At 52.1% G+C, this 27,839-nt stretch overlaps 9 protein-coding genes across 9 annotated transcripts; 6 read left to right on the top strand and 3 right to left on the bottom strand.

Moving 5' to 3' along the window:
• Nucleotides 1-3,887: 3,887 nt before the first annotated feature.
• Nucleotides 3,888-7,629, top strand: BO85DRAFT_490521 (putative serine/threonine protein kinase; the record flags this gene model as incomplete). The annotated part of the gene is made up of 2 exons (XM_025663664.1): nucleotides 3,888-4,588; nucleotides 4,674-7,629. The coding sequence occupies 2 exons, from the start codon at nucleotides 3,888-3,890 to the stop codon at nucleotides 7,627-7,629; spliced, it is 3,657 nt and encodes a 1,218-aa protein (XP_025512783.1).
• Nucleotides 7,630-9,074: 1,445 nt separating this feature from the next.
• On the top strand, nucleotides 9,075-10,199 carry BO85DRAFT_461571 (arabinogalactan endo-1,4-beta-galactosidase; the record flags this gene model as incomplete). Its single annotated transcript, XM_025661796.1, has 2 exons — nucleotides 9,075-9,398; nucleotides 9,471-10,199. 2 exons carry the CDS (start codon nucleotides 9,075-9,077, stop codon nucleotides 10,197-10,199), a joined length of 1,053 nt encoding a protein of 350 aa, XP_025512784.1.
• Nucleotides 10,200-11,613: 1,414 nt separating this feature from the next.
• Nucleotides 11,614-12,183, bottom strand: BO85DRAFT_451739 (uncharacterized protein). Its single transcript, XM_025660657.1, has one exon. The coding sequence runs from the start codon at nucleotides 11,908-11,910 to the stop codon at nucleotides 11,701-11,703; it is 210 nt and encodes a 69-aa protein (XP_025512785.1). The 5' UTR covers nucleotides 11,911-12,183; the 3' UTR covers nucleotides 11,614-11,700.
• Nucleotides 12,184-12,758: 575 nt separating this feature from the next.
• On the top strand, nucleotides 12,759-15,565 carry crzA (putative C2H2 transcription factor Crz1). Its single transcript, XM_025660658.1, has 2 exons — nucleotides 12,759-14,379; nucleotides 14,448-15,565. The coding sequence occupies exons 1-2, from the start codon at nucleotides 13,080-13,082 to the stop codon at nucleotides 15,449-15,451; spliced, it is 2,304 nt and encodes a 767-aa protein (XP_025512786.1). The 5' UTR covers nucleotides 12,759-13,079; the 3' UTR covers nucleotides 15,452-15,565.
• Nucleotides 15,566-16,711: 1,146 nt separating this feature from the next.
• BO85DRAFT_402533 (alpha-1,2-mannosyltransferase ALG11) lies at nucleotides 16,712-18,709 on the bottom strand. Its single transcript, XM_025657193.1, has 3 exons — nucleotides 18,304-18,709; nucleotides 18,113-18,248; nucleotides 16,712-18,058 (listed from the first exon to the last, which is right to left on the bottom strand). Exons 1-3 carry the CDS (start codon nucleotides 18,639-18,641, stop codon nucleotides 16,892-16,894), a joined length of 1,641 nt encoding a protein of 546 aa, XP_025512787.1. The 5' UTR covers nucleotides 18,642-18,709; the 3' UTR covers nucleotides 16,712-16,891.
• Nucleotides 18,710-18,928: 219 nt separating this feature from the next.
• BO85DRAFT_451743 (putative mitochondrial export translocase Oxa2) lies at nucleotides 18,929-20,518 on the top strand. Its single transcript, XM_025660659.1, has one exon. It carries the CDS (start codon nucleotides 19,043-19,045, stop codon nucleotides 20,063-20,065), a length of 1,023 nt encoding a protein of 340 aa, XP_025512788.1. The 5' UTR covers nucleotides 18,929-19,042; the 3' UTR covers nucleotides 20,066-20,518.
• Nucleotides 20,506-22,831, bottom strand: ptcF (type 2C protein phosphatase ptcF). Its single transcript, XM_025658108.1, has 3 exons — nucleotides 22,052-22,831; nucleotides 20,970-21,989; nucleotides 20,506-20,916 (listed from the first exon to the last, which is right to left on the bottom strand). The coding sequence occupies exons 1-3, from the start codon at nucleotides 22,726-22,728 to the stop codon at nucleotides 20,805-20,807; spliced, it is 1,809 nt and encodes a 602-aa protein (XP_025512789.1). The 5' UTR covers nucleotides 22,729-22,831; the 3' UTR covers nucleotides 20,506-20,804.
• A 192-nt stretch (nucleotides 22,832-23,023) lies between these two features.
• Nucleotides 23,024-25,546, top strand: BO85DRAFT_451745 (transcriptional repressor TCF25 family protein). The gene has a single exon (XM_025660660.1). The coding sequence runs from the start codon at nucleotides 23,178-23,180 to the stop codon at nucleotides 25,395-25,397; it is 2,220 nt and encodes a 739-aa protein (XP_025512790.1). The 5' UTR covers nucleotides 23,024-23,177; the 3' UTR covers nucleotides 25,398-25,546.
• Nucleotides 25,547-25,740: 194 nt separating this feature from the next.
• BO85DRAFT_522280 (vacuolar membrane PQ loop repeat protein) lies at nucleotides 25,741-27,830 on the top strand. Its single transcript, XM_025665251.1, has 5 exons — nucleotides 25,741-26,347; nucleotides 26,414-27,015; nucleotides 27,080-27,129; nucleotides 27,187-27,245; nucleotides 27,316-27,830. The coding sequence occupies exons 1-5, from the start codon at nucleotides 26,237-26,239 to the stop codon at nucleotides 27,460-27,462; spliced, it is 969 nt and encodes a 322-aa protein (XP_025512791.1). The 5' UTR covers nucleotides 25,741-26,236; the 3' UTR covers nucleotides 27,463-27,830.
• Nucleotides 27,831-27,839: the final 9 nt, after the last annotated feature.

The following is a 27,839-nucleotide window of genomic DNA, read 5'->3' on the forward strand; positions in this document are numbered from 1 at the left end:
CAACAGCATCCCACTAGATAGCAGGTGAGCGCAGACCAATGTGCTGGTCTAGTGCACAAGGAATGTCAAAGTGCCTATTCAATCACTGGTTGATGAAGGGAACGCGGTAGGCCACCGACCGCACCGGATATACCAAAGTATGCGGAAGGCAACCCCCATAAGGCGGCGTGCATTGCGTATATGACATGCCAAGAAACGGCGTGTCTATCTTGATCCGAGAAATATTCGCGCCGTGCTCCTTGAGACACCGAGAGAAATATTCAGGGGCGTCCTACGTGTGGCTCGCCAGCGTTGGGCTCCGATGACGTCGGTACGGGCCAGTGAGCGAATGGAATCAGAGGAGCCCGATGAGAATGCAAGAATGCAGATGCATGCCCGCACTGCAGCCCGCCATCCAATGAAACGCATCCGAAGATCGCATACTAGGTCACTCTGAGACCAGTCTAAGCTGAGGTATCCAGAGAGAGTTGTATCGCCATGCGTCCAGTGGTCGGCCCAAGCATTCCCCGCCTCTCGTGAAAGCCAGTTTCCGGGAGAGCGCTTGCAGGCTAAAAGGGTCACTATCCTGCCCCCAAGTGCAGGAGAGGTTCCTCTAGTAGACCATTAGGGATCTTCATTAAGGAAGCAAGTTACACTCATTCCAGTAAGAATGGCATGGCTTCCATGCCAAAAGCAGGTGGAAAAGACGGATTGCCGCTAAAGCAGCCACTCCTCGTGGGGACGAGTCAGGCTGCTATGCATGAGCAAATCAGAGGTAGGAAACTCATTCGACGGCCTCCCGTCTCTGATGGGCCAGTGAACCTCTATTCGCAAGATGGTTGGGGGATTCTCCTGACCGGAACTGGGCCACCTTTGAGCATGGCACCAATGGCCGTGCGCCCGTCTTCAAGCCGTTTTGTATACAGGTGAACCCTGGGAGGGATAACCAGTCGTTTCAGATCCAGGGATGGTCGCCAGGTATACCCAAGCTAGAAGACCCATCGAGGCCTTGCTCAAGGTGGAGCGACCGGTGCTTCATGGATTGATGGAAATTCTATCGAGAGCTCCCCACCGTTCTTCCACGAGTTTCTCTGCGTATGTCGGCCTCGCCTCCTGCCTTTTCAGGAAAACACCCAACATTGACATCTCCAGGAGTGTTCGTGTGGCTGCTGGTTAGACTGGACTCGGGGAGAACACAGACCTCCTTGTCCAAGCTCTCCGCGCGGAGCTAAAGGAGTAGGCCCCGAGAGCTTATTGGAGGGTGAGGCCGCAGTCAAACATTATCTACATACAGTAGGGTGAACACCGGTGGCCTATAAGGGCTCAGACGGGGTGCCAGGGAAGCAGGGTCGCTCCGAAATCCGTCGATCCAAATTACATGGTGGTCAGTGCCCCTCTTGATCACTACTGTATCATGACGCTCAGCTTTTTGAGAATTGACCCAGGGAGAGAGCGTGGTTAGAGACTTGGAAGATACTAGAACGGACGACTATGGATGGGGCGAAAGAGAGTTGGTGATAGACATCATTGGACCCACGGAACAAGCAGATCCAGATCGATACCGGTCGCGCTGGCCAGCCAGACTGACAGGTGTCAGTGACGACACACACAATTTCTTTACAATCCAGGTCTAACTGATTGTTTCGATATATCGATCATATTTTGTAGGGGCTGATGATGGACGTATAGACCGAGTCGCAGTCCTGTAGGCATTGGCGAACCCGTATTCAGGTTGGGTGGCACGAAGGATCCGTTCAGGCACGACGAACAGTTGCGATAGGATGACGGGAAGAGCAAGGGGCGGAGAAGGGCCAATGACCCGTTGACAAAATGGCCGGAGAAATAGTCCTCTACGTAAGACAAGATAGAGAGAACTGACGCCACAGGCTAAAAAGTATTTTCTTACCTTATCCTTTTTCTTTTTTTCTTTATTGCGTTTACTTTCGAATCTTATTTTTCTTCGTATATTAAAAAAAACTTTCTTTGTCTCTTAAGTACCAGATCTATCAAACAGTATAGTTTATAGAAGTCTAGAAGGCATAGTAATATAATCCAAGTACTAGTACCTCATGCAGTCAAATTAGGGATGGTCAATGGGCTCATGAATGGTCGACACGGGTGTTGAGTTCTCATACTAACAGATGAACCAAGCTAAAGTGGAATTCAGCCTAAGATGCAGCATCCATTTTGCCCCCCCGATGGAGAATACTTTAGATAGCTAAAGAGGATCCTCTCCTGTTACCGGTCAGGACGCTAAAGTCCGTAGCCTACGGGAGTGGTGCCCATGGGCTTGGAGGAGGTCCCAACCACCGCCAAGGAGGGCCGGATGGCCGGCCGAGATGGCCTTGTTCAAAGCATTCACTGGCTAGCAATGTTCTTATCATCCACCACTATAGCTGCCCACAATCAACTAGGGAAATACAAAAAAAAAGAAAATAATAAATAAAGATCAATGAAATGGATATTTGATTATCTATTAGATTATCTTCCCGGGAAACACTAGGGGATTGTATCTGACTGAATCGCATTATGATGATGCTCGTGCACAACGGGAAGAGGGACTCAACCTCATCCCCACCGACCGGCTATTGGGTGATGAATCCAGAATAATCTAGGTACGTTTCCATCGGTCCCCTTCGACGGGCAGGTCGGTACGCCGTACGGAGTATGGTACCTAATATACTGCTGTATTCTGGTTTCACACCTCCCGTCATTATTTAGTATCATCAAGCCCTCCTGGACGGGAGTTGCCAAGTCGTTTTCCAACCAGTTCTGACTAGGTATTATTGGGGTATTGTAAATCAATTTACCAGTCACCACTGGTAAGTACTGCAGTTTGCGCTGTGCTGTTCATCTTTTGCTACGTATTCATTCGGTCCCCTCCTCCCCTCTCTCTCACTTAGAGTCTCTCAATCTCTCTCTCCCTCTTTCCTTTCCCCCCCCACCCCCAAAAGGCAAGCCGCCTGACAAAAGCCTGACTGACCCTTCTGCCACCACCGCCGTGAACCACCACCTCCATCTGCCGTTCTTCCCCATTATTCATTACTCACGATCCGCCATCACAGCGGTTCCTCTCCTCCCTCTCCCTCGTCCTGTCTTTCTACACTTTCTCCATCCCCGTCCCTCTTCCCTCTTCTAAACACCACCCATCACCTCCCCTTAATTCCTCTTCCTCCCCCCCCTCCTCTTTCTTTCCCTCTTCCACTTCGTTCCACTGTTCCTCTTCTTCATTAAACCTTCCAATACTTACAGATACCTACCCCTCCTTTTTTTACCTTCTCCCTATACCATTTTTTTCTTTCTTTTCTTTTCTTCTAATTCCTTTCATCGCCAGTATAATTATTTGCACTTTCTTTCCTTCTTGTCTATTTCCTATCAACCTCGAACGGCTCCCCCTTGCTATATAACGGTTATTACACCGTCGTGTCTTTTGTTACTATACTTAGACACTCTCTTGGCTCTGGTCCTGCCCTATTTTAAAGGGTCTCTTCTCCGACCGATCTGCGAACATCTCCGGCTCAACCTCGTTCCACCCTCACGTCTCCGAGCGCCCCAATCGATTATCAGCTGCATCCTGGCGCTGTAGCAGTTCGGTCGCTCGGAGTCTCCGGTCTCGTTATCGCCGTTGTCCGGTACACGGTTTATCCCCCAGGTCACTCTGCATGCCTGTTCATACGCCTTTCCGAGTCGAGCTCCGAGAGTAATGCCGGTCCACTCGTGCGCATCCACCGAGCTTCACGTCAGCTCGCCCTGAATCTAGCGGTTTCTATGGGAAGACCAACCGGACCGGAGAAGGAAATATATTGTACGGACGGGGCCACCAGACGGAACCCCAGGAAATAAGGCCTAGGAAGGGGAGGATGCCCAGTTGTAACTCGGAAAGAGTTCGCTGATTCAAAGACATGAAAATGGACCGTCCGCCTTCAGTTCCCGGCGTGGAGGAGCCCGTCATTCTGGCTGTCCGGAATGGCCAGACCTCAGACCATGTTCGCAGGCGGAGTTCGGACAAGTCCATCGAGGATTCATCGTTACCGGCACCGATGGAGGCAGATATCAAGCAGGCTGTCACCAAGCCACCGAATGCGAAGCTTCCCCTGCAGGGCGATTTCTCAGATGGGCAGACATCTCTTCGACACCCGTTTCCCCATCTGTACCATTCATCCAGTACATCCAGGTCACCCTCCACTCGTACTTCTTCGAGCTCGCTCCAGGCATTGAACGAGGACACCGTCGTCGATGCGCGGTCGGATCATAGCGCTATCGGCCGGAGCTCCATCTCTTCTCGGAGGGTCGCCCACATGGGCCCCTCTGAGACTCATTCCGCAGACTATCCCGTCTATCCCGACCAATCCTACGCCGTCCTTCAGTCCCAAATCCACCCCACCTACCAACCCCCGTTCCTACGCACCCGAAGCTCTTACCCGTCCCGGACTGAGGCGGCCAAATTTGCTCCGTCGCGTGCATCACGCACGGCGGGCAACACCCCCCTCTCCAGCCCGGGCCTATTCTCCATTAGAAGTCCTCGCTCGACGCCTCCATTCGCGTCCGACGACGAAGGTCGCATCAGCAGTCCCTATCTCCATCCCACCCATCTCCAGCCCCCCAAAGAGTAAGTCCGACGTCCCACCGAGTGCACTAACATCCTCTATCCTGCCAAAAAGCATTCGACTGTTGACTGACCATCTCGATGATAGAACCCATACCGCTGAGGTGGATCGAGATCTTGTGACCGGAAACAAGCTCATCAATCAGTATGAGATCCTTGAGGAGCTCGGGCGCGGTGAACATGGAAAGGTGAAGCTCGGCCGCCATGTTACGACGCGACAAAAGGTTGCAATCAAGATCGTTCAGCGTTATTCAAAGCGTCGCCGCCTCGGAAAACTCGGTAACCCTGAGGATAAGGTCAAGAAAGAGGTTGCCATCCTGAAAAAGGCAAGGCACCCTAACGTCGTCAGTCTGTTAGAAGTCATCGATGATCCGAATCGCCAAAAGGTCTATATAGTCCTCGAGTATGTGGAGAACGGAGAAATCATCTGGCGCAAGCGTGGGCTGCGAGAGATCGTCCACGTCGATAAGCGCCGGCTGGAGCGTGAGAAGGCGGGCATTCCCGATACCCCGTCTTTCATGGAAGAAAGTCAACAGTACGTAAGGACAGCTCAGCACCTTCGTCGGCAGCGCGAGAAGGCACGTGAACGGCGCCAAGCACAGGCGGCATATGCACAAGAAGCTCCGATCCCTGCCTGGAGTCTGGAGCATGGTGCGGAGTCAGACGAAGATGAGGATCTGGGGGGCGAGCTTATGGTTGCGCGTGTTCCCAGCCGGTCTATGGTGAGCACCGATGATGCCCACTCCTCTCCCAGTCAGTCTTATGTGTCGGGTCAGGAGTCGGCACTGGCTGCAGTAGAAGGCAGCATGTACGGCGCCTATGCAGACTACCCATTCGAAAGACGGTTCAGCACCGCATCAAGCAGCTTCGGCTATGCACCTTCCGAGCCGGAGTGGTTCACCGACGATGACGACATGTCCTATGTGCCTTGCTTGACTTTCAACGAAGCGCGCAATGTCTTTCGCGATTCGTTGCTAGGTTTGGAATATCTTCACTACCAAGGCATCATCCATCGCGACATTAAACCCGCAAATCTTCTGGTCACCAGCAACTATCGTGTGAAAATCTCAGATTTTGGTGTCTCGTACTTAGGACGCCCCATTCGAGACGAGGAAGAGGAGCAGGTGGAGGAGACGGATGCCACCGAGTTGGATGATGCTCGCGAGCTGTCTAAGACGGTCGGGACACCGGCTTTTTATGCCCCTGAGTTGTGCTATACAGGCGATGATTTCGTGGACGTGCTCGGCGCCGCCCCTCGGATCACCGGCGCTATTGATGTTTGGTCTCTGGGTGTTACCCTCTACGGCATGATCTTCGGGCGCCTACCATTCGTTTCCGATGACGAATACAGCATGTTCCAGACTATTGTGCGGAAGGAAGTCTTCATTCCCCGAAAGCGTTTACAGCCCGTGGAAGACGATCCCGACACCGTCAGTCAGTGGCCTCGCTACAGTGACGGTAGCAAACGGATGGAAGACGAGTTGGTGTACGAGGACATTGACGACGAATTGTATGATCTGCTAAAGCGGCTGCTGACCAAGGATCCGGTTAAACGGATCACCGTGAAGGAGATCAAACACCATCCTTGGGTTCTGCATGGCCTTCCTAACCCCAGAGCATGGGTGGAAGAGACGGACCCGGGATACCAAAGCAAGGGAAAAAGAATCGAAGTATCCACCGAAGAAGTGACTAGTGCTGTCAGCAAAGTACCATTCATTCAGCGTGTGCGATCCAACGTTGCTAAGTGGTCTAACTATCTGACTGGAAGGTCGAAAGAGAAGGATGGTCGCAAGCGGACTCCTAGCAATTCTCCTTCGGTGGAGTCATCGTCAACTACAAGCAGCACTGCCTTTGGGAAGTACCTTTGGGACAATCGGCGGCACAGCCTTAGGGGGGATGAAGAATTTCCACGCTCTCTCCGCTTACCCAGGGAAGGCGAGCATCCGCTTTCACAGAGTGTCACTGCAAGTCCCGTGGGCCGAGAAGATCAGCCGTCTTACTTCGCTTCGTCCGATTCCATGCCAGTGCAAGATCAATCTACGCGCCCAGATCCTCCCGAGCGCACAACATCCACATTGTCTACTGCTGAATCTGCCAAGACCGTGAAACCATCGGACCACAAAAGAGTATCAGTACCCCAGCGTGCTGGTACCCCCGTCCGTGTGGAACCGTCTGGGACCACAAACATTGGTGGCCTTTTTGGTGGCGCGAGCCGTCGGCTTGCAAGAGGCCTGCAACCTGGGGATTGGCGGTCCGATCGGTCTGTCTCAGGCGAGACCGCATCTTTGGACGGTGACCGCCACTCGGAACCCAGCTTAGCTTTGAGTGTTGCCTCTGCTGTTGGTCAAATGCAGAATTGCAACTTGTTGTCGAACGAGGAGCCGCTCTTGACTCCTCCCGATGGCTCCCTTGGTAGAACATCCAGCCATCGGCGAAACCGATCCCACCAGCTTCCAGGCAAGCATTCCGCCGAGCCATTCCACCTAACCAAGGAGGCCTTGTTACGGAAGAGGAGGAGCGACCTCGGGCCCGTTGGTGATGCAGACAGCAATCGTGGCGACAGTGAGCCATGCTCCGGTGACTACACGGGCCTGCGGATTGAGAATCACCCGCAAGTCTCAGACTCGTCGAATGACCAGTCCTCTGGAGATCCTCTTTCAGGAGGGCTGACAACGTCGCCGCCATCGGCAGCTACAATATCCTCTTCGTCAATTGACGAGTATACTAGCGGCATGTCCCAGAGCACTTCTCACCCCAGCATCCCGTCTGTGGTGTCAGGAGCGTCGTCTCTCTCTGGTGAAAGTGGCTTCAAGGAGAAGGATACTGAATCAGCCGTTCAGGTTCCTTCGATTCTTCGCACTGGTGAAACAGTCAAAGCCCGGCATCCCTGTCCTACACGACCTGCAGAAGATGATGAGTGTCGCTACTACTGCGATGACGAAGAAGAGTCTGGTGACGACTCAGAAGATGAAGGACTTGTCATTGGCAAGAAGAGGGCAACCCCTCAGAAGCCGATCATCCGCCCTGGACAGTCGAAGTCATGATAACAATACAAACATGTCCTTTCCGGGGTCTTTGGTCGTCATATAAGCAAGGGACATCAAAAGTTTCTTTCACCGTTACATGATGTTTGCATTTGCTTCTCCTTTACCGATCATGACGCTACTACCATCATATTATGTCTGACTTTTTCTGGGTGGTCACGCGGCTTTGTCCAATCACCATGATCATTATCTTGTTGGAGTTTTAATTTCTGCGTGTATATCATTTATTCAATCAGTGGGGGGATATTTTCCTTTTCTATTCGTTTCGCTTCTTCCCCCCCACCTTCTTTTCTTCTTTCTGGCTGGTTGCGTCCCTTTTGCTGGCATACAGGAAACTTCCCTAGGGTTCCACATCTGTTGAGACACAGATACATTGCTTGTACATATATTTGCATTGGCGGCACGTTCATATTCGGTCCTCTTGATTCGGTTATCTTCATCCATTGGCTTGCATTCGGATGATGCTGGGGTTTATTCTGCGTCTATATATACTGGTCTGTTTGCTGCATTGGGCCTGGGGTCTGTGATTGCGTGTATGTAATGATGCTTGGAGGAAGGGTCAGGCTATACAATGTACCTGCCTTTCCCCTTTTTCTTTTTCTGGGCTTTGGATAGCTGGAGGCAGCGGGAGTAGGATTTTGCTTTGCGGAAGGGTTGCCATGGAAGGACACGATGTTGATGACCAAGTCGCGAGAGATGATGAAGAGAACAACAATATACACAGAGAGAGAGAGAGACTCACACGTTCACGATCCACTTGGGTGCGCCAGTGCCTTTCTGCCGCACATGGGAAAAGCGGGTCACCGTTTAGCCTAGTGTGCCGATACTTTCTATACCGGGGGAAGTCGGATGAAAGGTGAAACCGGCCAAGCAGAACCACGAGTCCGTAGAAGCTTAGGGAGGAGGTCTGAGAGCGTCTCCTAAACTAGATTTGGAGTACACCGAGAAGTCGTCGTATGTGCCCATGTGGCTTGCAGGGAGTCTGGGCGACCATCTGACCTCGGAAGATGTGGGTTTGCCGCAAGTTGAATCCGACTTCTCGCCTAAGTATGGAGACATGGAGCCCACGGTACGGATGCTGAATGGGCTCGGGCGTGCCACCGGCCGATCTGCACAGACGGTGTCATGTTCCTCCACCAATGGCTCAGCAGATTGGAAACACTTGGTGTCTCGCGATGCATGACCTGACGCTGATGCCGTCCTGCATTGATTAAATCGTGGAGAACTCCGGTGGTGTTTAATCTATATGGGCAGACGTTATCCTTTTGCCTTCTCCGTGTCATTTGTAAGACGGACCCGGTGGACAATGAATGTCTCAAAGCGGCCAGTCGACGATGTCTCTTAAAAGGGGCATTGATGCCAGGATTGACTGACTCGTTCTGCTGGATCCAACCGTGAGAGTGATAACCGGGCTCATTACAGGCCGAGCTTCGATGACAGCCATGATGATCTACCCTCTACTTCTGTCTGCATTGCCTCTGCTCAGCAGCGCCGCGCTGACCTACCGCGGGGCGGATATCTCCTCCCTTTTGATCGAGGAAGATGCTGGCATCAGCTATAAGAACTTGAATGGCGAGACCCAGGCATTGGAGGATATTCTGGTCAACAATGGTGTCAACTCGATCCGTCAGAGGGTGTGGGTGGATCCCAGCGATGGCTCGTACGATCTCGACTATAACCTGAAGCTGGCCAAGCGTGTTCAGGCCGCGGGTATGAGCATTTACTTGGATCTGCATCTCAGTGATACGTGGGCAGACCCCAGTGATCAGGTCGGTTCTACTGCTGAAAGAAATGACTGCACAGGAAAAGAGTTGGAACACTAACATAAGAGATGTACATAGACTACCCCTACCGGTTGGTCGACGACGGACATCGACACACTCACCTGGCAACTATACAACTACACGCTCGAAGTCTGCAACACCTTCGCGGAGAATGACATTGAGGTTGAGATTGTCTCCATTGGCAACGAGATCAGCAGCGGGCTTCTTTGGCCACTGGGCAAGACCAGCAACTATGACAACATCGCGAAGCTTCTGCACTCCGGAGCCTGGGGAGTGAAGGACTCCGACCTGACCACGACCCCGAAGATTATGATCCACCTGGACAATGGATGGGACTGGGAGGAGCAGGAATACTTTTACAAGACCGTCCTGGCTACGGGGTCACTGCTCTCCACGGATTTCGACCTCATGGGAGTCTCGTACTATCCGTTCTACAACTCGGAAGCAACCCTGTCGGCGCTCAAGACCAGCCTTACGAACATGCAATCCAACTACGATAAGTCCGTCGTGGTGGTGGAGACGAACTGGCCCGTGTCGTGCCCGGACCCTGAGTATTCATTTCCGTCTGATCTCAGCTCGATCCCGTTTTCGGCTGCAGGCCAGGAGGAGTTCCTGGAGAAGCTGGCAGAAGTAGTAGAGGGCGTCACGGATGGACTGGGCATTTATTACTGGGAACCGGCGTGGGTCGACAATGCCGCCCTGGGATCCAGCTGCGCGGATAACCTGATGGTGGATGTTAACACGGATGAGGTGTTGGAGAGTGTCACTGTGTTCGAGGACCTGTGAATTTCCTCGCTTCTCTTTTGAGAGCACCAGGATGATGTGTCTCAGCTATTGTGTATTGTATTAAGTAGTGATGTTCCAGCGTATGTGTGTGTGTGACTAGTAGTATATGTTAGTTAATAATTGATCAACAATCAGTCAGTTACTCAGTTCTGCTACCTGCATCACCTGTACACTGCACAATACAGACAAGTTTCAGAACAAGACAAATCAACAAAACCAGACAGAAAGCACACCCATTTGGGAAATGTCTAATGTAGATCCCATCAAGAAAGCGACACTACCGGGCCGCGCGCGCACAAACACCCACACACCGAAATGATGAAGCCTGCGGTTGAACCGTGGACCTGCAGGTTGAGGGGCAGCAGACAGGGTGGCTGTGCAAAACCAGCGATCCAGTTGGGATCAGCGGTGTTTCAAGCTGCAAGTAGTATGGTTGGCCTTGCCAATGGATCTATCTAAATCAGGGCCAGGGAATTTAAACCCTGACAGCTTGTCGACAGGAGAGATGGAGAATGTGTGTGTTGTGTGTGCAACCGAGATAGGGGAGGGGGGGGGGGTTAAGGCTGACAGGTTCTTGCTGAAGAAGGGAGAGGAAGGTAACTTAGAGGATGGATCTATCGGAAATAATCAATGATTATCGTAATACGAGGGGATCAGTGCGGGATATTTTGGCATATCACCCTTACTGTATACTACGGAGGACTACTATTTGAAGTAAATGATCCTTGACAGGATGATGTTTTTCCGACCTGCATGACGCTGGGGAGATTAGAAGAACTCTCGGATACGGAGTAGTATTGATGGAGTGTCTAATTAGGGCGATGAAGAGGGAATTCATTGTCGCTGCCGCCTGTCAGGTCATGATCCCAATCATACACCCTTGTCCTTCTTATTTTTATCTCCTCTGTCTGTTTGACTTTCGATTCTTGTTGATCAACCTTGATGAGAGTGAGATAGACAGGGCTATTTTTAGTTAACTATTTCATATCTCCTACCCGATTAGATCAGCCGGGCCCTCATCAGCAATGAACGAACTATCGTGACAGGCTGTGATGAATCAATCAATCAATCAATCATCTCTTCAGCTGTTCTTGCTTTGGACCCCTTTTTTTCCCTTTCCGATCAGAATCGTACAGGTTAACTTGGCTGTAGGCTACGTCAACGGTTTTGTTTGTGGTTTCACCCTTCGTTCTCATCTCAGTGTGGGTCCTGCAGTCTGCCTTGTCAGGTCAACATACACTCTTTTGCCTTCCACATTCATTGATTGAAATTTACTAAGAGATTAATCCCGCTCGATGATGCTATTCTTCCCACTTTTCTGGTCAAGTGGGGGATAGATGGGGGAGACCCTTCTTGCTAGGCAGCATTCATAAGGGGGTATCCCCATTACCTTCTAGAGTATTGTATAAATGTATTACTGCATTGGATATAACATTTACTTAAAACACCACAACTATTCCTACTCATATCCTGAGCACGCTCAAGAGCTAATCAAATTCCATCAAGGAAAGCTCATCAACTCAGTCATGCTCCTCCCTGACCCCGGGCGTAGAATGTAAACAACATAAACAGGGTACGTCTGCGTTGTAAGGTGCCGTCCTCGGGTAGGAGATGAAGAACGTTGGATCATGGCTCCAAAGTTGCCAATGACAAGGAGCACGGAAGGAGGACCGGTGGAGCAGGTGAATATGTTTTTGAGATAGAAAAGCATGGGGTATGTGAGTTGAAGCATTTACATGGTCAAGTAACCTGGTGCTAAAATGCAATGTTCTCTGGGGATGGTGATTGATGAATATCTATTGAGGTGATTGATCCCTTAGTATGGTAGATGTAGCCCAGTGCACCAGGCGGAGATTCCTCCAGTCAGAGACAAATTTGGAGGAGACAAGGATAAAATAGCAAGGGAGGTTTCTATATTGGAGAGCTAGGCAGGCAGGTTTTACTGTAGTATACTTTACTGTAGTATACAATAGTAGATTAGGCGACTCTACTAAAACCAATAAAACTTACTGGAAGAGGGGATTCACAGGTCCATATTGTACTGAAGTAATATATAATAGACCCCCCCAGCATCGTTAGAAACTAAACTAAAATCCATTAAATTGACAGGTAGTTTAATAATTGTATTTTCTTTTTCAGAGGCAGACTGTCTTGCCTGAGATATACTTGCTTTTGCACGTGCCCCGGGAATCAGGCATCGGGAATCTGGACGAGTTTCTGCCTTGAACTTCCTTCTTGGACCGTCAGCTCAGTTTCATCATCATCCTTTCCGAGTTTCGATCTTCTTTCCTGTTTCACCCTTGTCTGTCTCTCTCGCAGTGTGTGTGTGTTGTGTCTGATTGAATCTGCATCCATCTGCCCTCGTGTTAGCGGCTGAGGATCGTCCTCTGCCGGCATCTTCCCCGGCGCTTGTTGGCGCCCGAGAATGTGTGCAACGACTTTCCCCCTCCAGACCGACTGCGCGCCGCGAGGCTGAATCGCAAGGCCGTCTGCCTTACTCTCTCTCACACTCTCACCTCAACTCTCCCTCTCCCTCTCCCACCACAATCCACCTTCCCCCCCCCCTTTCCCTCATTTGCCTCTCTCTCTCTCTCTCTCCCCCCCTTCTTCTGATCGCTCGTGTCCGCCTTTCTGCATGCGAATTTACCATTGCTGTGCCGTGCTGGACGTCATCCACTAACTCGTGCCCGATTCCTTCCTACTACCTCCCCCTCCTGGCCCTCCTCCACGCCCACTTCCCTCCTTCTGCGGCATTTCTGACTCGCCCTTCCCCGCGTTTCTTCAGCTTCTCCGTTAGCTGTGAGATTGGACCGGACCTTACCTTCCAACTCGACTAAGCCTTGCATCGCGTGGGATCTATTTTTGGTTCATCCTCTCGTCATGGCATCCCAGGACAACCTGCCCGACTCGGGGCAGTCGCCCGCTGGGATGAGGAGCCGCAGTATCAGTCCATATAATGATCCCTCCGCCGGTTTGACCTTGGATGTCTCCGTCGCAACCACTACAGCTCCTTATACCTCGACTTCCTACAACCCTTCCAATCCAGGCGCCTCTGATTCCTACGGCTATAACCCCACCGGTTATCTCTCCGCACCCTCCGCCGCGCAGACGCTGGCCCCGACCGATCACACATACTCCCACAGCCTTCAACTGCCACAATCCTTCGATGCTGGGTTGATGCCCCAGCTGGACCAGTCAACGGGCCTGTCCTTGCAGCAACAGCAACAACAACAACAGCAACAACAAGCGACAGACGAGAATTTCTCTAATTTGTTGAACTCGAACCCCGCAGATTTCGACTTTGCCCTCTATCAGAACCCTAGTCCGAACAGCACGGCCGCTCCGGACTACGACTCCCCGCTCCTGCTAGACCCCCAAGTTCACGGTCAGTCCCGACCGGGCAGTCAAGCGGTAAACCCCGCCGACCTCGTTAGCCAGATACCCTCTCCTCATCCTTCGGCTTCTCCGCAATTGTCCCCGATCTCCCCTCAGGACCATTACCAGCACTCATCTCCCGGGCCCATGTCGCCGCCCAACTCGACGCCGGGGACTTACTACACCCCGCAACATTCCCGCCATACTTCCTTGGATCCTGCCAGCGCTGCATACATGTCGGGCAATGCGCATACGGATTGGCAGGCAGTCATGGCCAACTCCGCCTTCCAGGGCCATCGACGGGCCCCATCTGAAGTGTCTGAGGTGTCATCCGCTGCCCCATCTCCATACATGTCCCAGCATGAATCTTTTGATGGCGTGGAGAACAATCCCTCCCCACTCCTAGCGCCCCAGCATGACCCCGGTCTCTACGACAATGCACTGGGCATTGAATCTTTCACTTTGTCTGATGGTCAGCAACAGCACCATTCACAGGGCATCAGCCCCGCCCACAGTCCATATATCTCTCCGCAGTTGATGCCTCAACAGCCCACAGACATGATTCCCAACGTGCCATACATTTCTGCTCCTGCGGGCAACACGCAGTACCCCACCCCACCGACCGACATGTACGGGGAGGGTATGATGGTCCAAGGAAACGGTGGTATGGGAGACATAGGTCAAGCATCGCAAATGGCGCCCCCATCTATCAACGTGGAATTCGCACCGCCGGCGAAAAATCTCAACCTCCCGCAGACGAAGCCCAGTGCGGACTTGGACTCTTTGAGTCCACCCGTTGCCATGCGTAAGTTGTCACTGCTCGGCTTGACGATCCTTGCATTCCATCGCACAATGCTAACTGCGAGCTTATAGGCTCCCGCATGCGTAGTAAGTCGGACCCATATGCCCACCCGGCTTCTCGCGCACGGTCATCTTCTACCTCGACCAGCCTGGAGCCGTTTGTGCCTCCGTCACCCCGGTCGCTGTCGCCTTTTGATACCATGAGGGGACAGCCACATAGTAATCCCAGCTCCCGAGAGCCGTCTCCCTCGCGATCGGGTCGGCGACTGTCCACGTCGTCGATCGACAGTAGAAATTACATTCTCGGTCTTGCGGATCCCCAGAGGCCTGGGGGCAACCCTAACGACTCCAAACGTGTCCAGAAACACCCGGCCACGTTCCAGTGTCACCTGTGCCCCAAGCGCTTCACGCGAGCCTACAACCTACGATCTCATTTGCGTACTCACACGGACGAGCGGCCTTTCGTATGCACTGTCTGCGGAAAAGCTTTTGCGCGACAGCATGATCGAAAGCGTCATGAGGGGCTGCACTCGGGCGAAAAGAAGTTCGTCTGTCGCGGTGACCTCTCGCGTGGTGGACAGTGGGGATGTGGCCGGCGATTTGCTCGTGCGGATGCTCTGGGTCGTCATTTCCGTTCCGAAGCCGGTCGGATCTGTATCAAGCCATTGTTAGATGAAGAGTCTCAAGAGCGGGAGCGCACGATGATGGATCAGCAACAGCACCTGCAGCCTATACCACCTCCATTGATGGTGCCAGGAATGGATGGCCAACATACCAGCAATTTCGTTCTCCCTGCCGCGTTGTTGGCCCAATACCCCGCGCTGCAGACTTTGCAGTGGGATCAAATCCCTGCCACCGCAGACGATCCCAGTGACATAGGAGGTCGCAGTAGTTTCGACGCCAGTTCCGGCGGAGAGTTCGGATTTGATGACGACGAATCCGGCCTCAGTAGTGTCTCTGGCATCAGCGGGAGCTACGGGGGCCCGAGTAACATGTACGATGTTAACAATACGGGCCAGATGTTAGGAGTGAACCCTGCAGAATCTGGCTATCGAGAAAACGATTGGAGGGCATGACAATGCGTGTCTCGGTGATGCTCGCTTGCCCTCCCATATTTTCCTTCATTCTTAGCTCGGGTGCTATCCCCTTCCACCCAATTTTTTTTTTTCTTCTTTCCTTTCCCCATCTTTTATCATTTAACAGGCGATATTTCTTTTCATTCTACCCGAAATCCGAGGCAACGGGTGCAGCAGGCTTCCTCATGATTTCGATTTCTCAATAGAACAGGGTTTTGGCGTTGAGATACAGGGAGACGGATTGGATTGGTGATTGATTGATTGATTGCCTCATGACGGCGGGTTTCACTTTCATTCAGACCTACCAGTTTCTTTTTTTCCTATTTCTTTTACTACTTTTCTTTCATTCTCGGCTGGTCTAACCCGACCACACATTATCATTCTATCTTGTTACGTGAATACGAAGAATCCTTGAACTTCATACCCATGGAAGATGCTCCCGGTTGTGTTTTCGTGTGCGAGGTTTAGGTTTTTATTTATTTATTTTCTATTTCGCTATTACCCAGGGAAAAGGGATATACTCTTGAATACGGATTATTAGGTCATTTTCATCACATTAATTGTGTCCTACTTATAAGTGAGAGGTGACTTGTTTAAGCTCATGTAATTGACTGATGTGCGGCACTGACACACTAGTTAACAAACAGAATACATTTTAGTAAGTCCACTGTGATACCCACACCCCCAAGACTATATAGTAGTATTGTATACAGTTCTCTTCAAACAGTCCACATATCCATCTACCTTTTCTATCTATCTACGATTCGAGTTATACCAAGTACCCTAAAATAGAAAGCAAAGCTTGATTGCAGGCAGCCCCAGCCGAAGACAAAACCTACTTCCTATACGAGCGCTCCATGCATACATAGATTACAAGGCGATCCTCGCATAAGGGTAAGTGTATCAATAAGACTGATTGTTAGTTACGTTAGCAGTACTAGATAATAAATGTAAGTATTAGAACAGCTGTGTCTCTGCCCTAACATTTTTTTTTCTGATTACGGCAGCATCCGGATGAAGGCAGATGTAGTAAGCAGTAAGCAGTTAGGTTAGTTATCTTGATATAAGGATTTAGGTTGCAGTGAAGGGGGATGGTGGGATATAGTCGACTACTACTACTAGAATAGACAGGTACTTATTTAAGTAAGGATGTTATGTGCTACACTTCTTAAGTGATGAGGGGAAGGACTAGAGCGGAGGGGCATTTTGTAACCCCCCCCTCCCTTTGATACGAGTGATATACACATACGATGATATGATGGATGATGGATGATAATGCATTCATAAAACCCCCCATGCCGCAGGAAACGCCCAACAGCTGACCAGCTAGCTCAAGTCCTTTAATGGAACAGGTAATAGATATGATTTTCTTTTTAAACTCTTTTAATAAGAGGTGGGATGGGATTGGATAATCAGATTTCCGTTACAACCATAAAACGCTCACCGCACCAATTTCCCAATCTCCTCAATCCACTTAGCATGGAACTCTTCCTCGGTGAATCTCAACGCAGACTTCCTGGCGCGTAGCCGCATTGCGACCTTCTCTTCGACCGGAAGCGCAAGCGCCGCCTCGAACGAAGCAGCGAATTGCTCCTCCGTGGAGGCGCGGAAACCCGTGGCGCCATCGCCGAGATCAATGACGATGTCTTCGCGGGGACCGCCGGAGTCGTGGACCACGCTGATCAGACCGGCGGCTTGGTACTCGACGACGCAGATGCCGAAATGCTCGTTCCACATGGCGTTGACGCCGATGGAGGCCGTGGCGAGGTGCTCGAGGATGGTGGGCCAGCTGGCGTCGCAGATGAAGGTGGTTTGGTCGCGGATGCGGAGTTCATGGGCTAGTAGCCGGAGGTTGTAGATGTGGGTTTCGTCGGGGCTGGCGTGACGGACAGAACCGATGAGGACGAGCTTGGGCTCGGTTTCGGGGTCGGCGTTCTGGTCGCGGCGCTCTTGGAGGAAGCGGGCGAAGGAGCGGAGGAGTAAGGGGTGGTTCTTCTCCGGGCGGAATTGGGCGATGTACAGGATGAGGGGCTGGCGAGTGCGTTCGGTCTCTGGGGACACGGTGATGGTGGACTCGAGTTCGGAGACAGCAGTGGGTGGGAAGATTACGGTGGGATCTTTGTGGGGGTTGGTTTGGCGGGAGGGACCCCAGATGGTGCGGATGTGCGCTGATGTCCAAGAGGAGTTGCACATGACGACATCGACGTGGCCACCTACCCAGCCGTAGAGTTTGGCAAATGCGATCCAGTACTTCCGCTTGATCTGGCCCTTGAGACCCTTTCCGGCGCCGGAGTTGACGCCTTGCAGGCCGGTCTGGTCGTCGAGGGATTGGAGCATGTCGGTGGAGATGGTCGGGTAGTGCACGTAGGCGGCGGTTGGAACGGAGGGGAAGAGAAGCTTGCTGAAAGCGAGGGTAAATGCATAGCCCATGGTGTCAACGAAGATATCCGGAACAAGGAGGTTGAATGCATCCCAGGCAACGATGAGAGAGCCCAGGGATTGGCCGAGAAGAGTCATGTAGGGGTACATGCTGCTAACAACATATTTGCGGGTAGTGAGATAGAGGAGGACAACGGTCGGGGAGTGGAGGGTGATATTGAAGCGGTGCTGAAATCGTCAGTATGTGCATGAAAGACATGGGGCTGCTAAATGGAGTAGTACCTGGACCCGTTCCAGCATGGCTGCTTTGTTGACCTCATGGTCGCCGGTATAGATGGCACAGATGGCCTTGGGCCAGCGTTTCTGGGTTGCTCTCACGGCCTCCCAGAGAACGCGTTCACCACCACCGCCTGCGTTACTGTAGGGAAGTGATTAGTAGGAGTTGACACGAGGGGGGTTGCCGAGGGCATTACCAGAACGGATGGAAGAAGCCGATGATGCCATCCCATTCTTCATTGCGGTTGATGCCAGCGGTTCCGGAGCTGGAGCTAGAGGTATCGACCTTCTCCCAGTCCTCCTCATCACCGGAGTTGGTAGCAGAGGCAGCCTTTGTACGAGTAGCGTGTTCTTCTTCGTCAGCGCGGACGCGCGAGATGATGTACTCGCGGCGAGAGCGGGTACGCTTCTGGACCAGCCAACCGACACCGCGGAGAACTAGGCGGAGAAGACTCAGGGGCAGCTGGGGTAGTAGCACACAGGTCGCCAGGAGGGCGAGCACGGTGAGGACCGATTTGAGGATGAGCAGCATCATGGCTAACGAAAGACAGCTGCGGACATGGCAGGTGGATGAGGAGTGGAAGAGAAGAAGAATGAAACTGGCCAGCGTGGAGGTTGAAGACGAAGCGAAGAAGCGGGTCGATCTCGAGATCCTTATCGATAGCCCGTATTGTATGGTACATTACATTACATACATGATATACTGACAGGAAGGTCAATCATTGTCTTGTTCCTATCACCACGTGATATTTAACTTCCACGTGATGACATGTTTTCCACCCTCGGCGGCCCTTCAATTCATTCTGGTCTGATTCGGTCAAACTCGGCGCGGCATTGGTGAGGCATTGTCTCTTAACCCCATACTTCCATTATTCAATTCTTGTACATATTGTGTTTACAAACTCATACGTCCAGCCAACCCGCCAATCACTCAACATGCGGCCCTTCCGATTGTCGCATCCCGCACGCAAGACGGCGGCTTTCCAGCAGGTCCGGCATTTCCACCCAACCCGTCCAGCACCCTTCATCAACGAAGCCCTCGAACTCTCCTCCGCCTTTCTCCATAATGTCCACGCTATTTCCGGTCTACCATGGGCCGTCTCCATCCCATTGAGTGCTCTGATCGTCCGCACAACCGTTGCTCTGCCGCTACAACTCTACAGCAAGATGCAAGCGAAACGGGAACGGGATGCGATACCACTTCTCCATGCGTGGAACCGATGCTTCAAAGAGAATTTGCAGAAATCAGAGGACTACACCCGCGAGGATCGCCTATTGCTCGCTAAAATGGACCCTACAAGGGCCCAAAAGCAACAACTCATGAAGCAATTCCTGGAACGGAAACGAATCGTACACCGTCGCCTGGGCGTTCCCCGGTTCTGGAAGCCACTGAACTTCCTCCAACTACCCATCTGGATCTCCATCATGGAGAGTCTCCGCGCCATGTCCGGCAATGACCGTGGTCTAGTGCCCTGGCTACTATCGCGCCTTGAGCCCGAGTCCGCGGATCCCTCGTCTGCCCTGCATCTGGCGGTCGAGCCCTCGCTCGCTAATGAGGGTGCTCTTTGGTTCCCTGATCTTTTGGCCGGGGATCCTACCGGTATCCTGCCCTTGGCACTAACACTATCTATTCTGTTGAATATTAGAATGGGTTGGAAGGCCCAGCCTCTGAAGAACCTGGCCGATCTGCCCAAGGTAGAGATGTACAAGCAGCTTTCCTTGCGGGGAATTCGGATGTTTGTTCAGGTGCTGGCGTTGAATGTGGGATTGTCATCATATGTGTCGGAGATGCCTACCGCTTTGATGATCTACTGGCTCACCAGTACGAACGTCGCTACGTTGCAGACCTTACTCCTGGATCGGGTGCTTTTTCCGGTCAAGCCCCTGCCTGTATGGAAGAGGCACTATGTCATGTACAAAACACCAAAAAGCCTGGCGCCTCCGGCCAAGAAGTCATGAAGTCAGGTTATGAATATGGCATGCAGACACATGGGATTATGTGATACCAGGCTATAGCCGACCCGGCACGGATCCAAAGGATGCGAAAGTCATGTCCGGTGATGTTGGGGCTCTGCTCAGTCACGAGTACTGGAATGCACCTAAGGTAGTTTTGCTCGAGAAAGCCTCACTTGTTTGTGAAGGAAATGCGTCGCGCTTTCTTCGATCAAAACTACCCGGGTGCAGCCAATTACTGGACACACTCGTCCATAATTGAGCACATTCTGCCATGGCCTGGCCTGACGGACCAGAGACAGGGTGCTCGAGCACTGAGGGAGCTTGAAGATCTCAGCGCAATTATGGCGTGGCGGACATACCGCTTTGTACTATTATTAAATTATCGATACCCCAAGAATAGCGTCAATCACACTTGCAAGAGCAGGAGTTACGCGAATGTAACAATCTATGTCATGTGTATCTCATTTCATGCTAATTAATGCATACTAAAGCAAGAATAAGTTCCCCATCAGGCTCCGCGCGCGTAACGCCGGCTGTATTGCCAGTCCATTTAGTCAGGGTAAGACAAAATCATAAAAGACAGGAAATGCCGTCAACCGTGTATGCATGTATCACGAACGGGCATCAAAGACAAAGGATAAGAAATGGAAATGGAATCGAGCATGTTTTCTTGCGTCTCTCTTTTCTGCCTCTTTGACGCCAATCGTAGTAATGTCTTATGGTAAAAGTTTTGGGTTTACAACTACAGCTTGGCCTTGACGCTCTCCTTGGATGCGCTGGCCTCTTCATTAATGGTGACGGTGCGGTTGTCGGGGCCCTCGCCGAAGAAGATGACCTCGACAGTTACGTCGTCGCTTAATAAGGTTAGTGGGATCCCAATGAACGATAAAGTAGGGAAGAAGCATACCGGTATCTGCGGGAATAAGGACTGGGGAGAGTCAGCAAAGCGGAGACCATCTCCTTGTCCTTTCCTCCCATCGCATTGCGCACAAGGTGAGTCGCAACGTTTTGATCCTCAACGGTGAAGCGGCTGGCTGCTCCAGCGATGTCGTATTGCTGTTGGCGGATGGGACGACGTTGGCCTTCAGCGTCGGTCGCCTTGGGCCCCTCAACAGGTAGCTCAGACTTGTTGCCAAAGCTAAACCAGCTCTTCAGCCAGGCCTTGTTGCTGCCACTGGCGCCGAGCTGCTGCTGCTGCTCAACCCACTGGCCGACAAGACCGACAACTTCCTCGTTGCTCAACATCTCCCAGAGACCGTCGGTTGCAAGGACGAGGAAGTCACCGCTTCCGGGCTCCATCTTTGTGGTGGTGACGATTGGCTCGGCCGTCACGTAGGGAGGAGTCTTCAGCAGAGGATGGGGAGTACGACCAAAGAACTGTCGCTTGATCTTGTCCTGGGTATCCCTGCTCCACTTGTAGAATGCATCTCCGAAAGAGCGACTCGGCTCGAGCTGTCCGAGAATCCGTCCGTTGCGCACAACGTTAGGCTCTCCGGGATGCTCCTCCCGTAGACGCTTCATCTCAGACGGAGTTCCACCAGTCTGGTCTTCAGAGAGAGGCGTTGCGGTCCATTTACCGTTCGCAGCACGACGACCCAGAACAGCTCTGGAGTCACCTGCGCAGGCGACCTTCAAATCCTTAGATTGAGAGTCATAGAAAGCAAGAAGGGCGCAAGATCCGGAAAGAGCAGGCGCAAGCATCTCGGCTGCAACCCGGCGCGAGTTGGACTTGAGCACCTTGTCGACGCTGCTGTGCACAATATCGTCGTCCAAGCGAGTGAACCCTTGCTTGATCGCGGCATCAATGGCAGCGGACGAGGGCGTCAACAGAGAGGGGTCAGCAGCCGCGGCTTTGTAGGTGGTGTTCAATTCACGAGCGACGTAGGAGATGAGAACATTGCGCAACTTGGCAGATGTTGTCCAGCCTCTGTGAGACAATAGGTTAGTATGAGGGAAAAAACTTGATCGTATGGAATTCTGTAAACGCACGAATGACCATCAAACACCGCCCAGAACATCCAGTCACTCTTGGATTCGCCTTGGTTGGCTGCCGCAACGGACGACGGCACCTCGATAATCTTTTCGGCATGATCATCCTCAATTGGAGAATTACTAGGCACCTGCACAATATCGTAGCGGACCACTCCCTTGCCCCGGTTCACCAGATATGACTCCTCATTCTTCCTGAGCTTCTGTGTGGCTTGCTCTGGGGTCAACATTTCGAGAACTCGACGATCGGAATCGTCTGTATGCTTGGACAATGGCTGATCTCCAGATATAGGGGCGGTAAAGAACTGGTCATTATCCACCAGCAGTGCACGTCGAGTGGCCTCCGCAGGGGCTTCAGCTTGTGCGCCAGCGGTTGAATACGAACGGAGTTGCGACGAGGTTGGGTTCAGACCCGCCGATGTCTGGCCGGTGCCCTGATAAGCGTACCAGGCGCCCGAGGCGACGGCGGTCGAAATGACAGCGATTGAGAAGTTCCGAAGATGCATCGACGACTGGAGGGGGGCGGGGAGATAAGAGGGGTGTTTGCCCGTGGAGGAAGCACGTAGACCGAGACTCCGACTGCTAGAGAAGGACACGGCGCACGGTTTCCTACCAGTGACCTTCCATGCTGGCACGCGACGGGCAGTACGAAGGGCTTGAAAAGCCGCACGACGCATTGGGCCGGCGGATAGAGGGTTGTATGTGAGCCGGGAGTGTCTTGGCTACTCTCCGTCTCTGGTTTCGGAGAACAACAAAAGCAAGCAGAAGATAAGCAAGTGAGAAACAGACGAGATGCGGTGGAGGCAAGCAACTACTTTGAACCACGGGATCTCGCCGCCATTGCGTCATGTGATACCGTGTATGTATTGTTTGTGACCTTACATACGGCGGCTACCGAAAGGGGCTTAAACAAAAAACTGGCCGAACCCCGCTAAGCCTGTCTCGGCCGTGTCGTCATTCCCCGCGGGACTGCCCGATTCAATCATATTCTTTTGTTCTTTGACTCTTAGGCTTTCCTGTCAATAACTATTCCGCGTCGCTGTCTGCGTGTGTGGCCCATTGCGCCCAATCATATCAGATCACTCTCGACTGCTTCTACAGATTCGAATATATCGTCGACTTCTGAATGTCCTCCCGTGCGCTCCGCAAGCTGCAGAAGCAGCGCGAACAAGAGCTGCAGCTGGCACAACTCGACCAAGAGAATGATGACTCGAGCGATGAAGAGCCAGTGGTCCGGCCGTCGAAGCCGAAGCTCAATGCATTCGATTTGTTGAACTCGGTTGACGACGACGATGAAGATGAGCAGGAGTCCGAGATCGAAGCCGAGATCGAGAAATCCGAGCCCGTGACTCAACTTAAGGAGGAGGTTCCTGCACCTGCACCTGCACCTAAGCCCGCAGCCCCGGGAAAGAAAAATAAAAAGAACAAGAAAAAGAAGAAGGCGGGGGCTAAATCGGGGGCTGGCACTGCTTCTCCCGAGGCTACAGGACTGGATGATATCGACAAAGCGCTGAAAGACTTGGCCGTCAACCCTAAACACCCCGCACAGTCTGGTGGTTCAGCCGCCGCAGAAGACCGCGATGCTGGATTCCCGAAAACACCGGAAGCACTTCTCGCCATTGATCCTAGATGCTTGAATGCGACGAACGAGATGCGCAAATTATTTGGAAATGTCGTGTTGGAAAACTTCGATCAAGATACTGGATCGGGTCGCAGGAGAGATAGAGGTCGGGAGACGCTTGACTTAGGGCAGGCATTGACAGGTCGGTACAGTCCTGCCAGTAGGGGTCAGAGTCTGGCAGGCGTGACGCAGCGGCGGAATGTTCTAATGCAGGGCAGAGATGAGTGGCCTAGGTCTCCCAGTGGAGGTCTTGGAATGGAGCTGGTCGAAAAGCTCCAAAATGGCTCTACTATGTACAAGATTGTGCACAATTCTTCATATACGGATGTGCAGAGACAGTTCGATATGTGCGTGGAGTCAATGGATCCCCAAAGAATGATCCACCTCTTACAATACAATCCATACCACATCTCTACCCTCCTACAGGTGTCTGAAATAGCAAAGCATCAGGGCGATCATGCGGTCTCGGCTGACCTACTCGAGCGCGCACTATTCAATATCGGTCGTTCAGCCCATTCGTCTTTCAGCAACCTCGTTAAGCAAGGCCAGGCAAAACTTGACTTTGTGCATATGGAAAACCGCGAGCTGTGGTTGGTTGGCTGGAGGTACATTGCTAACCTGGGTATGAAGGGTACTTGGCGGACGGCGTATGAGTGGGCGAAGCTACTGTTGAGTCTCAACGAGACTGACCCATACTGCATCCGGCTTCTTATCGATCACCTGGCCCTGCGAGGCCGAGAATATTCCCATTTCGTGGATCTGTGCACACAGACGCGACTGAGCAAGGAGTGGGAGGCTCTTCCCAACATCCAGTGCTCGCTCGCGCTAGCCTATCTACGACTTAACAAACCGAAGGAATGCCGCGAGCAGCTGCGTCGAGCCATGTCGCGCTACCCGTGGGTGTTCTGCAAGATGGCGCAAGAGCTCGACATCCAGCCCATGCCTAAGAGGATCTGGGGCAAGATGCCACCCACGGACGCCCATGAACTCTTTACCGAACTCTATATTAGCCGTGCAAAGGACCTCTGGAACACTCCCGAAGCGGTCTCTCTGATCGCAGAAGTGGCCGACACGCTTCCTGACGAAGAAGAGCCCGTTGAACCGCCAGAGATCTCGCTGGATATCGCACGCCATGTCGTACTGTCCGATATCCCTCGGGTCACGACGCACCTGCCTAACCGCTTCGTCGCTGGACGCCTCTCCGCATCCGATCCCCTTCCCCCATACGAGTCGGAAGCCTATCGTCAGCAGTCCGACCCCACGCCATCTTACTTGTCGCAGGTACCAGATGTAGGGCGGCCACAATGGCTGCGAGACCTGCTTGATCAGCTGAACAACGGAGCTATTCATTTCCCTAGGTTTCAGCGTGATGGAGAGGAAGTACACGAAGATGACGTTCCATCGGAGACCGAAGCTGAGGACAACCGTGCGCCGGCCCACCCCAGCGCCGATCAGCAACCCGTTCTCGAACAGTGGCTGCTGAACGACGGGATGCACACGCTGGAAGCATTCCTTCAGCAGTACGGAGTGGACCGGGGAAACTGGGGCGAAGTGCTCGACTATTCCCCGCTGACGGAGTATGTGGATGGCTTGGAATTGGTGCAGCCAGAGTCGGAGCGCGAGCGCTTGCTGCATGGACCGATTCGGGAGGCGATGGGAGACATGGTGGTTTCCATGCTGGAGGACGAGCTCCAGCTGCTTCAGTACGACGAGGAAGAAGCTTGATACCCAGGGTGAAATACCGTGTGTAACCTATACGACATTTAGGAAAAGTACTTGCTGCATGGGCATTCAGATGGGCTTAGTAGACCGGTTAAATAAAAAGGGTTGTTGATCAAAATTTCTCAATATCACAAAAAAAAGTTTTAATAAAGACAGACGATTTGATCTACTGTAACTACAACATATCGATCGTGATGTTGCTGCTATCGCGATCCAGTAAAACAAAGTGTATATAAAAAAATACTAATAGCAGTAGTACTATATGGCCTGCTTCGCAAGGGACCCCTGCACAATACGTTACCAACGGATATGCGGCTTAAATGCATCCATTCCATTTCCAGAGATACTCACCTACATGTACCCCAAAAGATTCTACCCACATCCAAAGCAATGATAATTATCATGGGGGAAGTTGACAAGCTGATAAGGGATAGGATGAAGCCAAAAGAATGACACCACGAAGACAGACAGCTTAGTCAAAAGCATTCCTGACCGGCTCCACCCGCAACCATGCGCCAATCTATTCAGTCCTCAAGTGACTCAATTGTCGCCATTTTAATCGCTTCATTCCTTCGTGCTTCCCTCCTACACATTCCATGAAAATTTCTTCAACCACCGGATTTCTCCGAATTGAGCAGCTGACCCTTCATTTTTCACTATCCGCTCTTATCGCGACCCCATGCGCCCGAACGGCAAGGGATTTTCTCAATAAAACCGCTATCATCGGAGGGTTCCTTATCTCTCTGCCCGTCATTGATTGAGTCGAGCAGTCCGCAGGAGTTTCCCTCCAAACTCCAGCAACTACTCTTGCACCTCACTGCCCCCAAATACCTCAAACCAAGATGGCGGCTCTCTGGACAGCTACCAATGCCGACTCTGTCCCTCTCACTTCTCGCGAAGCAGCCTCTGGCTTGCTGGGTTCGATATCACTCACCTGCTGGATCTTTCTCCTTGTAAGCCCTCTAAACCTCTATTCTCTCCCCCATACTACATTAAAACCATACTGACGAGACTACCAGGTCCCCCAACTAATCGAAAACTACCGCAACGGCAACGCCGAAGCTATTTCCCTCCTCTTCCTCTTCGTCTGGTTCCTCGGCGACATCACCAACCTAATCGGAGGCGCCTGGGCAGGTCTCGTGCCCGTGATTGTCGCCATCGCCGTGTACTTCTGCATCGCAGACGGGGTCCTTATCGGACAATGTCTCTACTACAAGGCGCGGAACTCCCGACAGCCGCGCCCCCGCCGCCGCACTTCCTCTTCCGTGTTCGAGCCAAGCACGCCCGATCCGACGACGCCGCTCCTGGGCCGGCGGTTCAGTGATGCGTATGCGCAGACAGGCGAAACTCTGGACAACCCTAGGAACTCGACGCGCCGCGCGGAAAGCAGCAGTGATGACATGCTGGCTAAGATAGTCGAGGAGAATGATGTGGGGCGCAAGGCATGGGTGAAGAATTTTAGCAGTGTGCTGGGCATCTGCGTTATTGGAATGGCAGGGTGGACGGTTGCGTGGCGGACGGGCGTGTGGAAGCCCGCGCCAGTGGAGGAGGGGCTGGGAGGCGTGGATATGGCGCCTGGGGCAATGGTGCTGGGGTATATTAGTGCAATTTGCTATCTTGGGTATGTTTGTTTTCTTATGATTTATTGGGGTGAGTGATGGTGCTGGTGCTAATTGGAATTATAGGGCGCGACTTCCACAGATCTATAAGAACTACTGCGATAAGTCGTGTGAGGGTATGTATTTCTCTTTCTGATTGGGGTAATGTGTTTTGAGTTAACATATGAGTATAGGACTCTCGCTACTGTTCTTCATCCTCTCTCTTATGGGAAACCTCACCTACGGCGCAGGCGTAAGTCTACCTATTTATCATAATTCTCATGATTCACATAAACCCAGACTAATGAAAACTTTTTTTATAGATCATCTGCCACTCCACAGAAAGGAACTATATTGTGACCAATGTCCCATGGCTGATTGGCTCGCTCGGCACCATGGTCGAAGACGTGACCATCTTCGTGCAGTTCCGACTCTACGCGACACGCGACCAGGACACGGCTGCTGTTTAGCGCGTCTGTTGCACATTAATTTTGTGTTGTGTGTTTGTGTGCTGTTTCTAAGGTTGTCTTGGTTCTATGCTGCTGATGGTTTAGCGTGTCTAGCTAGTACTTTATTGTCTGGGGTTGTATTATTGGTTGGTTGTACTGTATGGGCTGGCGGTGTCTAAAAGTTCTTTATCTCGATCTCGATCTTCCATTGCGGAGTGGGTATTGCTGTTGTTGTTACCGATATGGATATTGATTTGCTGATGTTGATGTACATCGATTGGCGGGATATTTGTTGTATGGGGAAGTTAGTGGTGCACAGGGCAGGCGGAGTATAGTATATATAGTGCTATAGTATACTATAACCATACGAACTACTGGTGTCTACTACGTCTAGATCT

The sequence above is a fragment of the Aspergillus piperis genome (genome assembly GCF_003184755.1).
Source record: "Aspergillus piperis CBS 112811 unplaced genomic scaffold BO85scaffold_17, whole genome shotgun sequence".
NCBI classification, from domain to species: Eukaryota; Fungi; Ascomycota; class Eurotiomycetes; order Eurotiales; family Aspergillaceae; genus Aspergillus; species Aspergillus piperis.

Coding starts and splice junctions, on each gene's coding strand:
- BO85DRAFT_451739 (XM_025660657.1), bottom strand. CDS start 11,910: ATGCTTTTCTATCTCAAAAACATATTCACCTGCTCCACCGGTCCTCCT.
- crzA (XM_025660658.1), top strand. CDS start 13,080: ATGGCATCCCAGGACAACCTGCCCGACTCGGGGCAGTCGCCCGCTGGG. Junction 14,380..14,447: donor GAGTCCACCCGTTGCCATGC/GTAAGTTGTCAC, acceptor GCGAGCTTATAG/GCTCCCGCATGCGTAGTAAG.
- BO85DRAFT_402533 (XM_025657193.1), bottom strand. CDS start 18,641: ATGATGCTGCTCATCCTCAAATCGGTCCTCACCGTGCTCGCCCTCCTG. Junction 18,249..18,303: donor GGCTTCTTCCATCCGTTCTG/GTAATGCCCTCG, acceptor ACTTCCCTACAG/TAACGCAGGCGGTGGTGGTG. Junction 18,059..18,112: donor CCATGCTGGAACGGGTCCAG/GTACTACTCCAT, acceptor TGACGATTTCAG/CACCGCTTCAATATCACCCT.
- BO85DRAFT_451743 (XM_025660659.1), top strand. CDS start 19,043: ATGCGGCCCTTCCGATTGTCGCATCCCGCACGCAAGACGGCGGCTTTC.
- ptcF (XM_025658108.1), bottom strand. CDS start 22,728: ATGCGTCGTGCGGCTTTTCAAGCCCTTCGTACTGCCCGTCGCGTGCCA. Junction 21,990..22,051: donor GCGGTGTTTGATGGTCATTC/GTGCGTTTACAG, acceptor ATTGTCTCACAG/AGGCTGGACAACATCTGCCA. Junction 20,917..20,969: donor CCTTATTCCCGCAGATACCG/GTATGCTTCTTC, acceptor AACCTTATTAAG/CGACGACGTAACTGTCGAGG.
- BO85DRAFT_451745 (XM_025660660.1), top strand. CDS start 23,178: ATGTCCTCCCGTGCGCTCCGCAAGCTGCAGAAGCAGCGCGAACAAGAG.
- BO85DRAFT_522280 (XM_025665251.1), top strand. CDS start 26,237: ATGGCGGCTCTCTGGACAGCTACCAATGCCGACTCTGTCCCTCTCACT. Junction 27,130..27,186: donor CTGCGATAAGTCGTGTGAGG/GTATGTATTTCT, acceptor ATATGAGTATAG/GACTCTCGCTACTGTTCTTC. Junction 27,246..27,315: donor ACCTCACCTACGGCGCAGGC/GTAAGTCTACCT, acceptor CTTTTTTTATAG/ATCATCTGCCACTCCACAGA.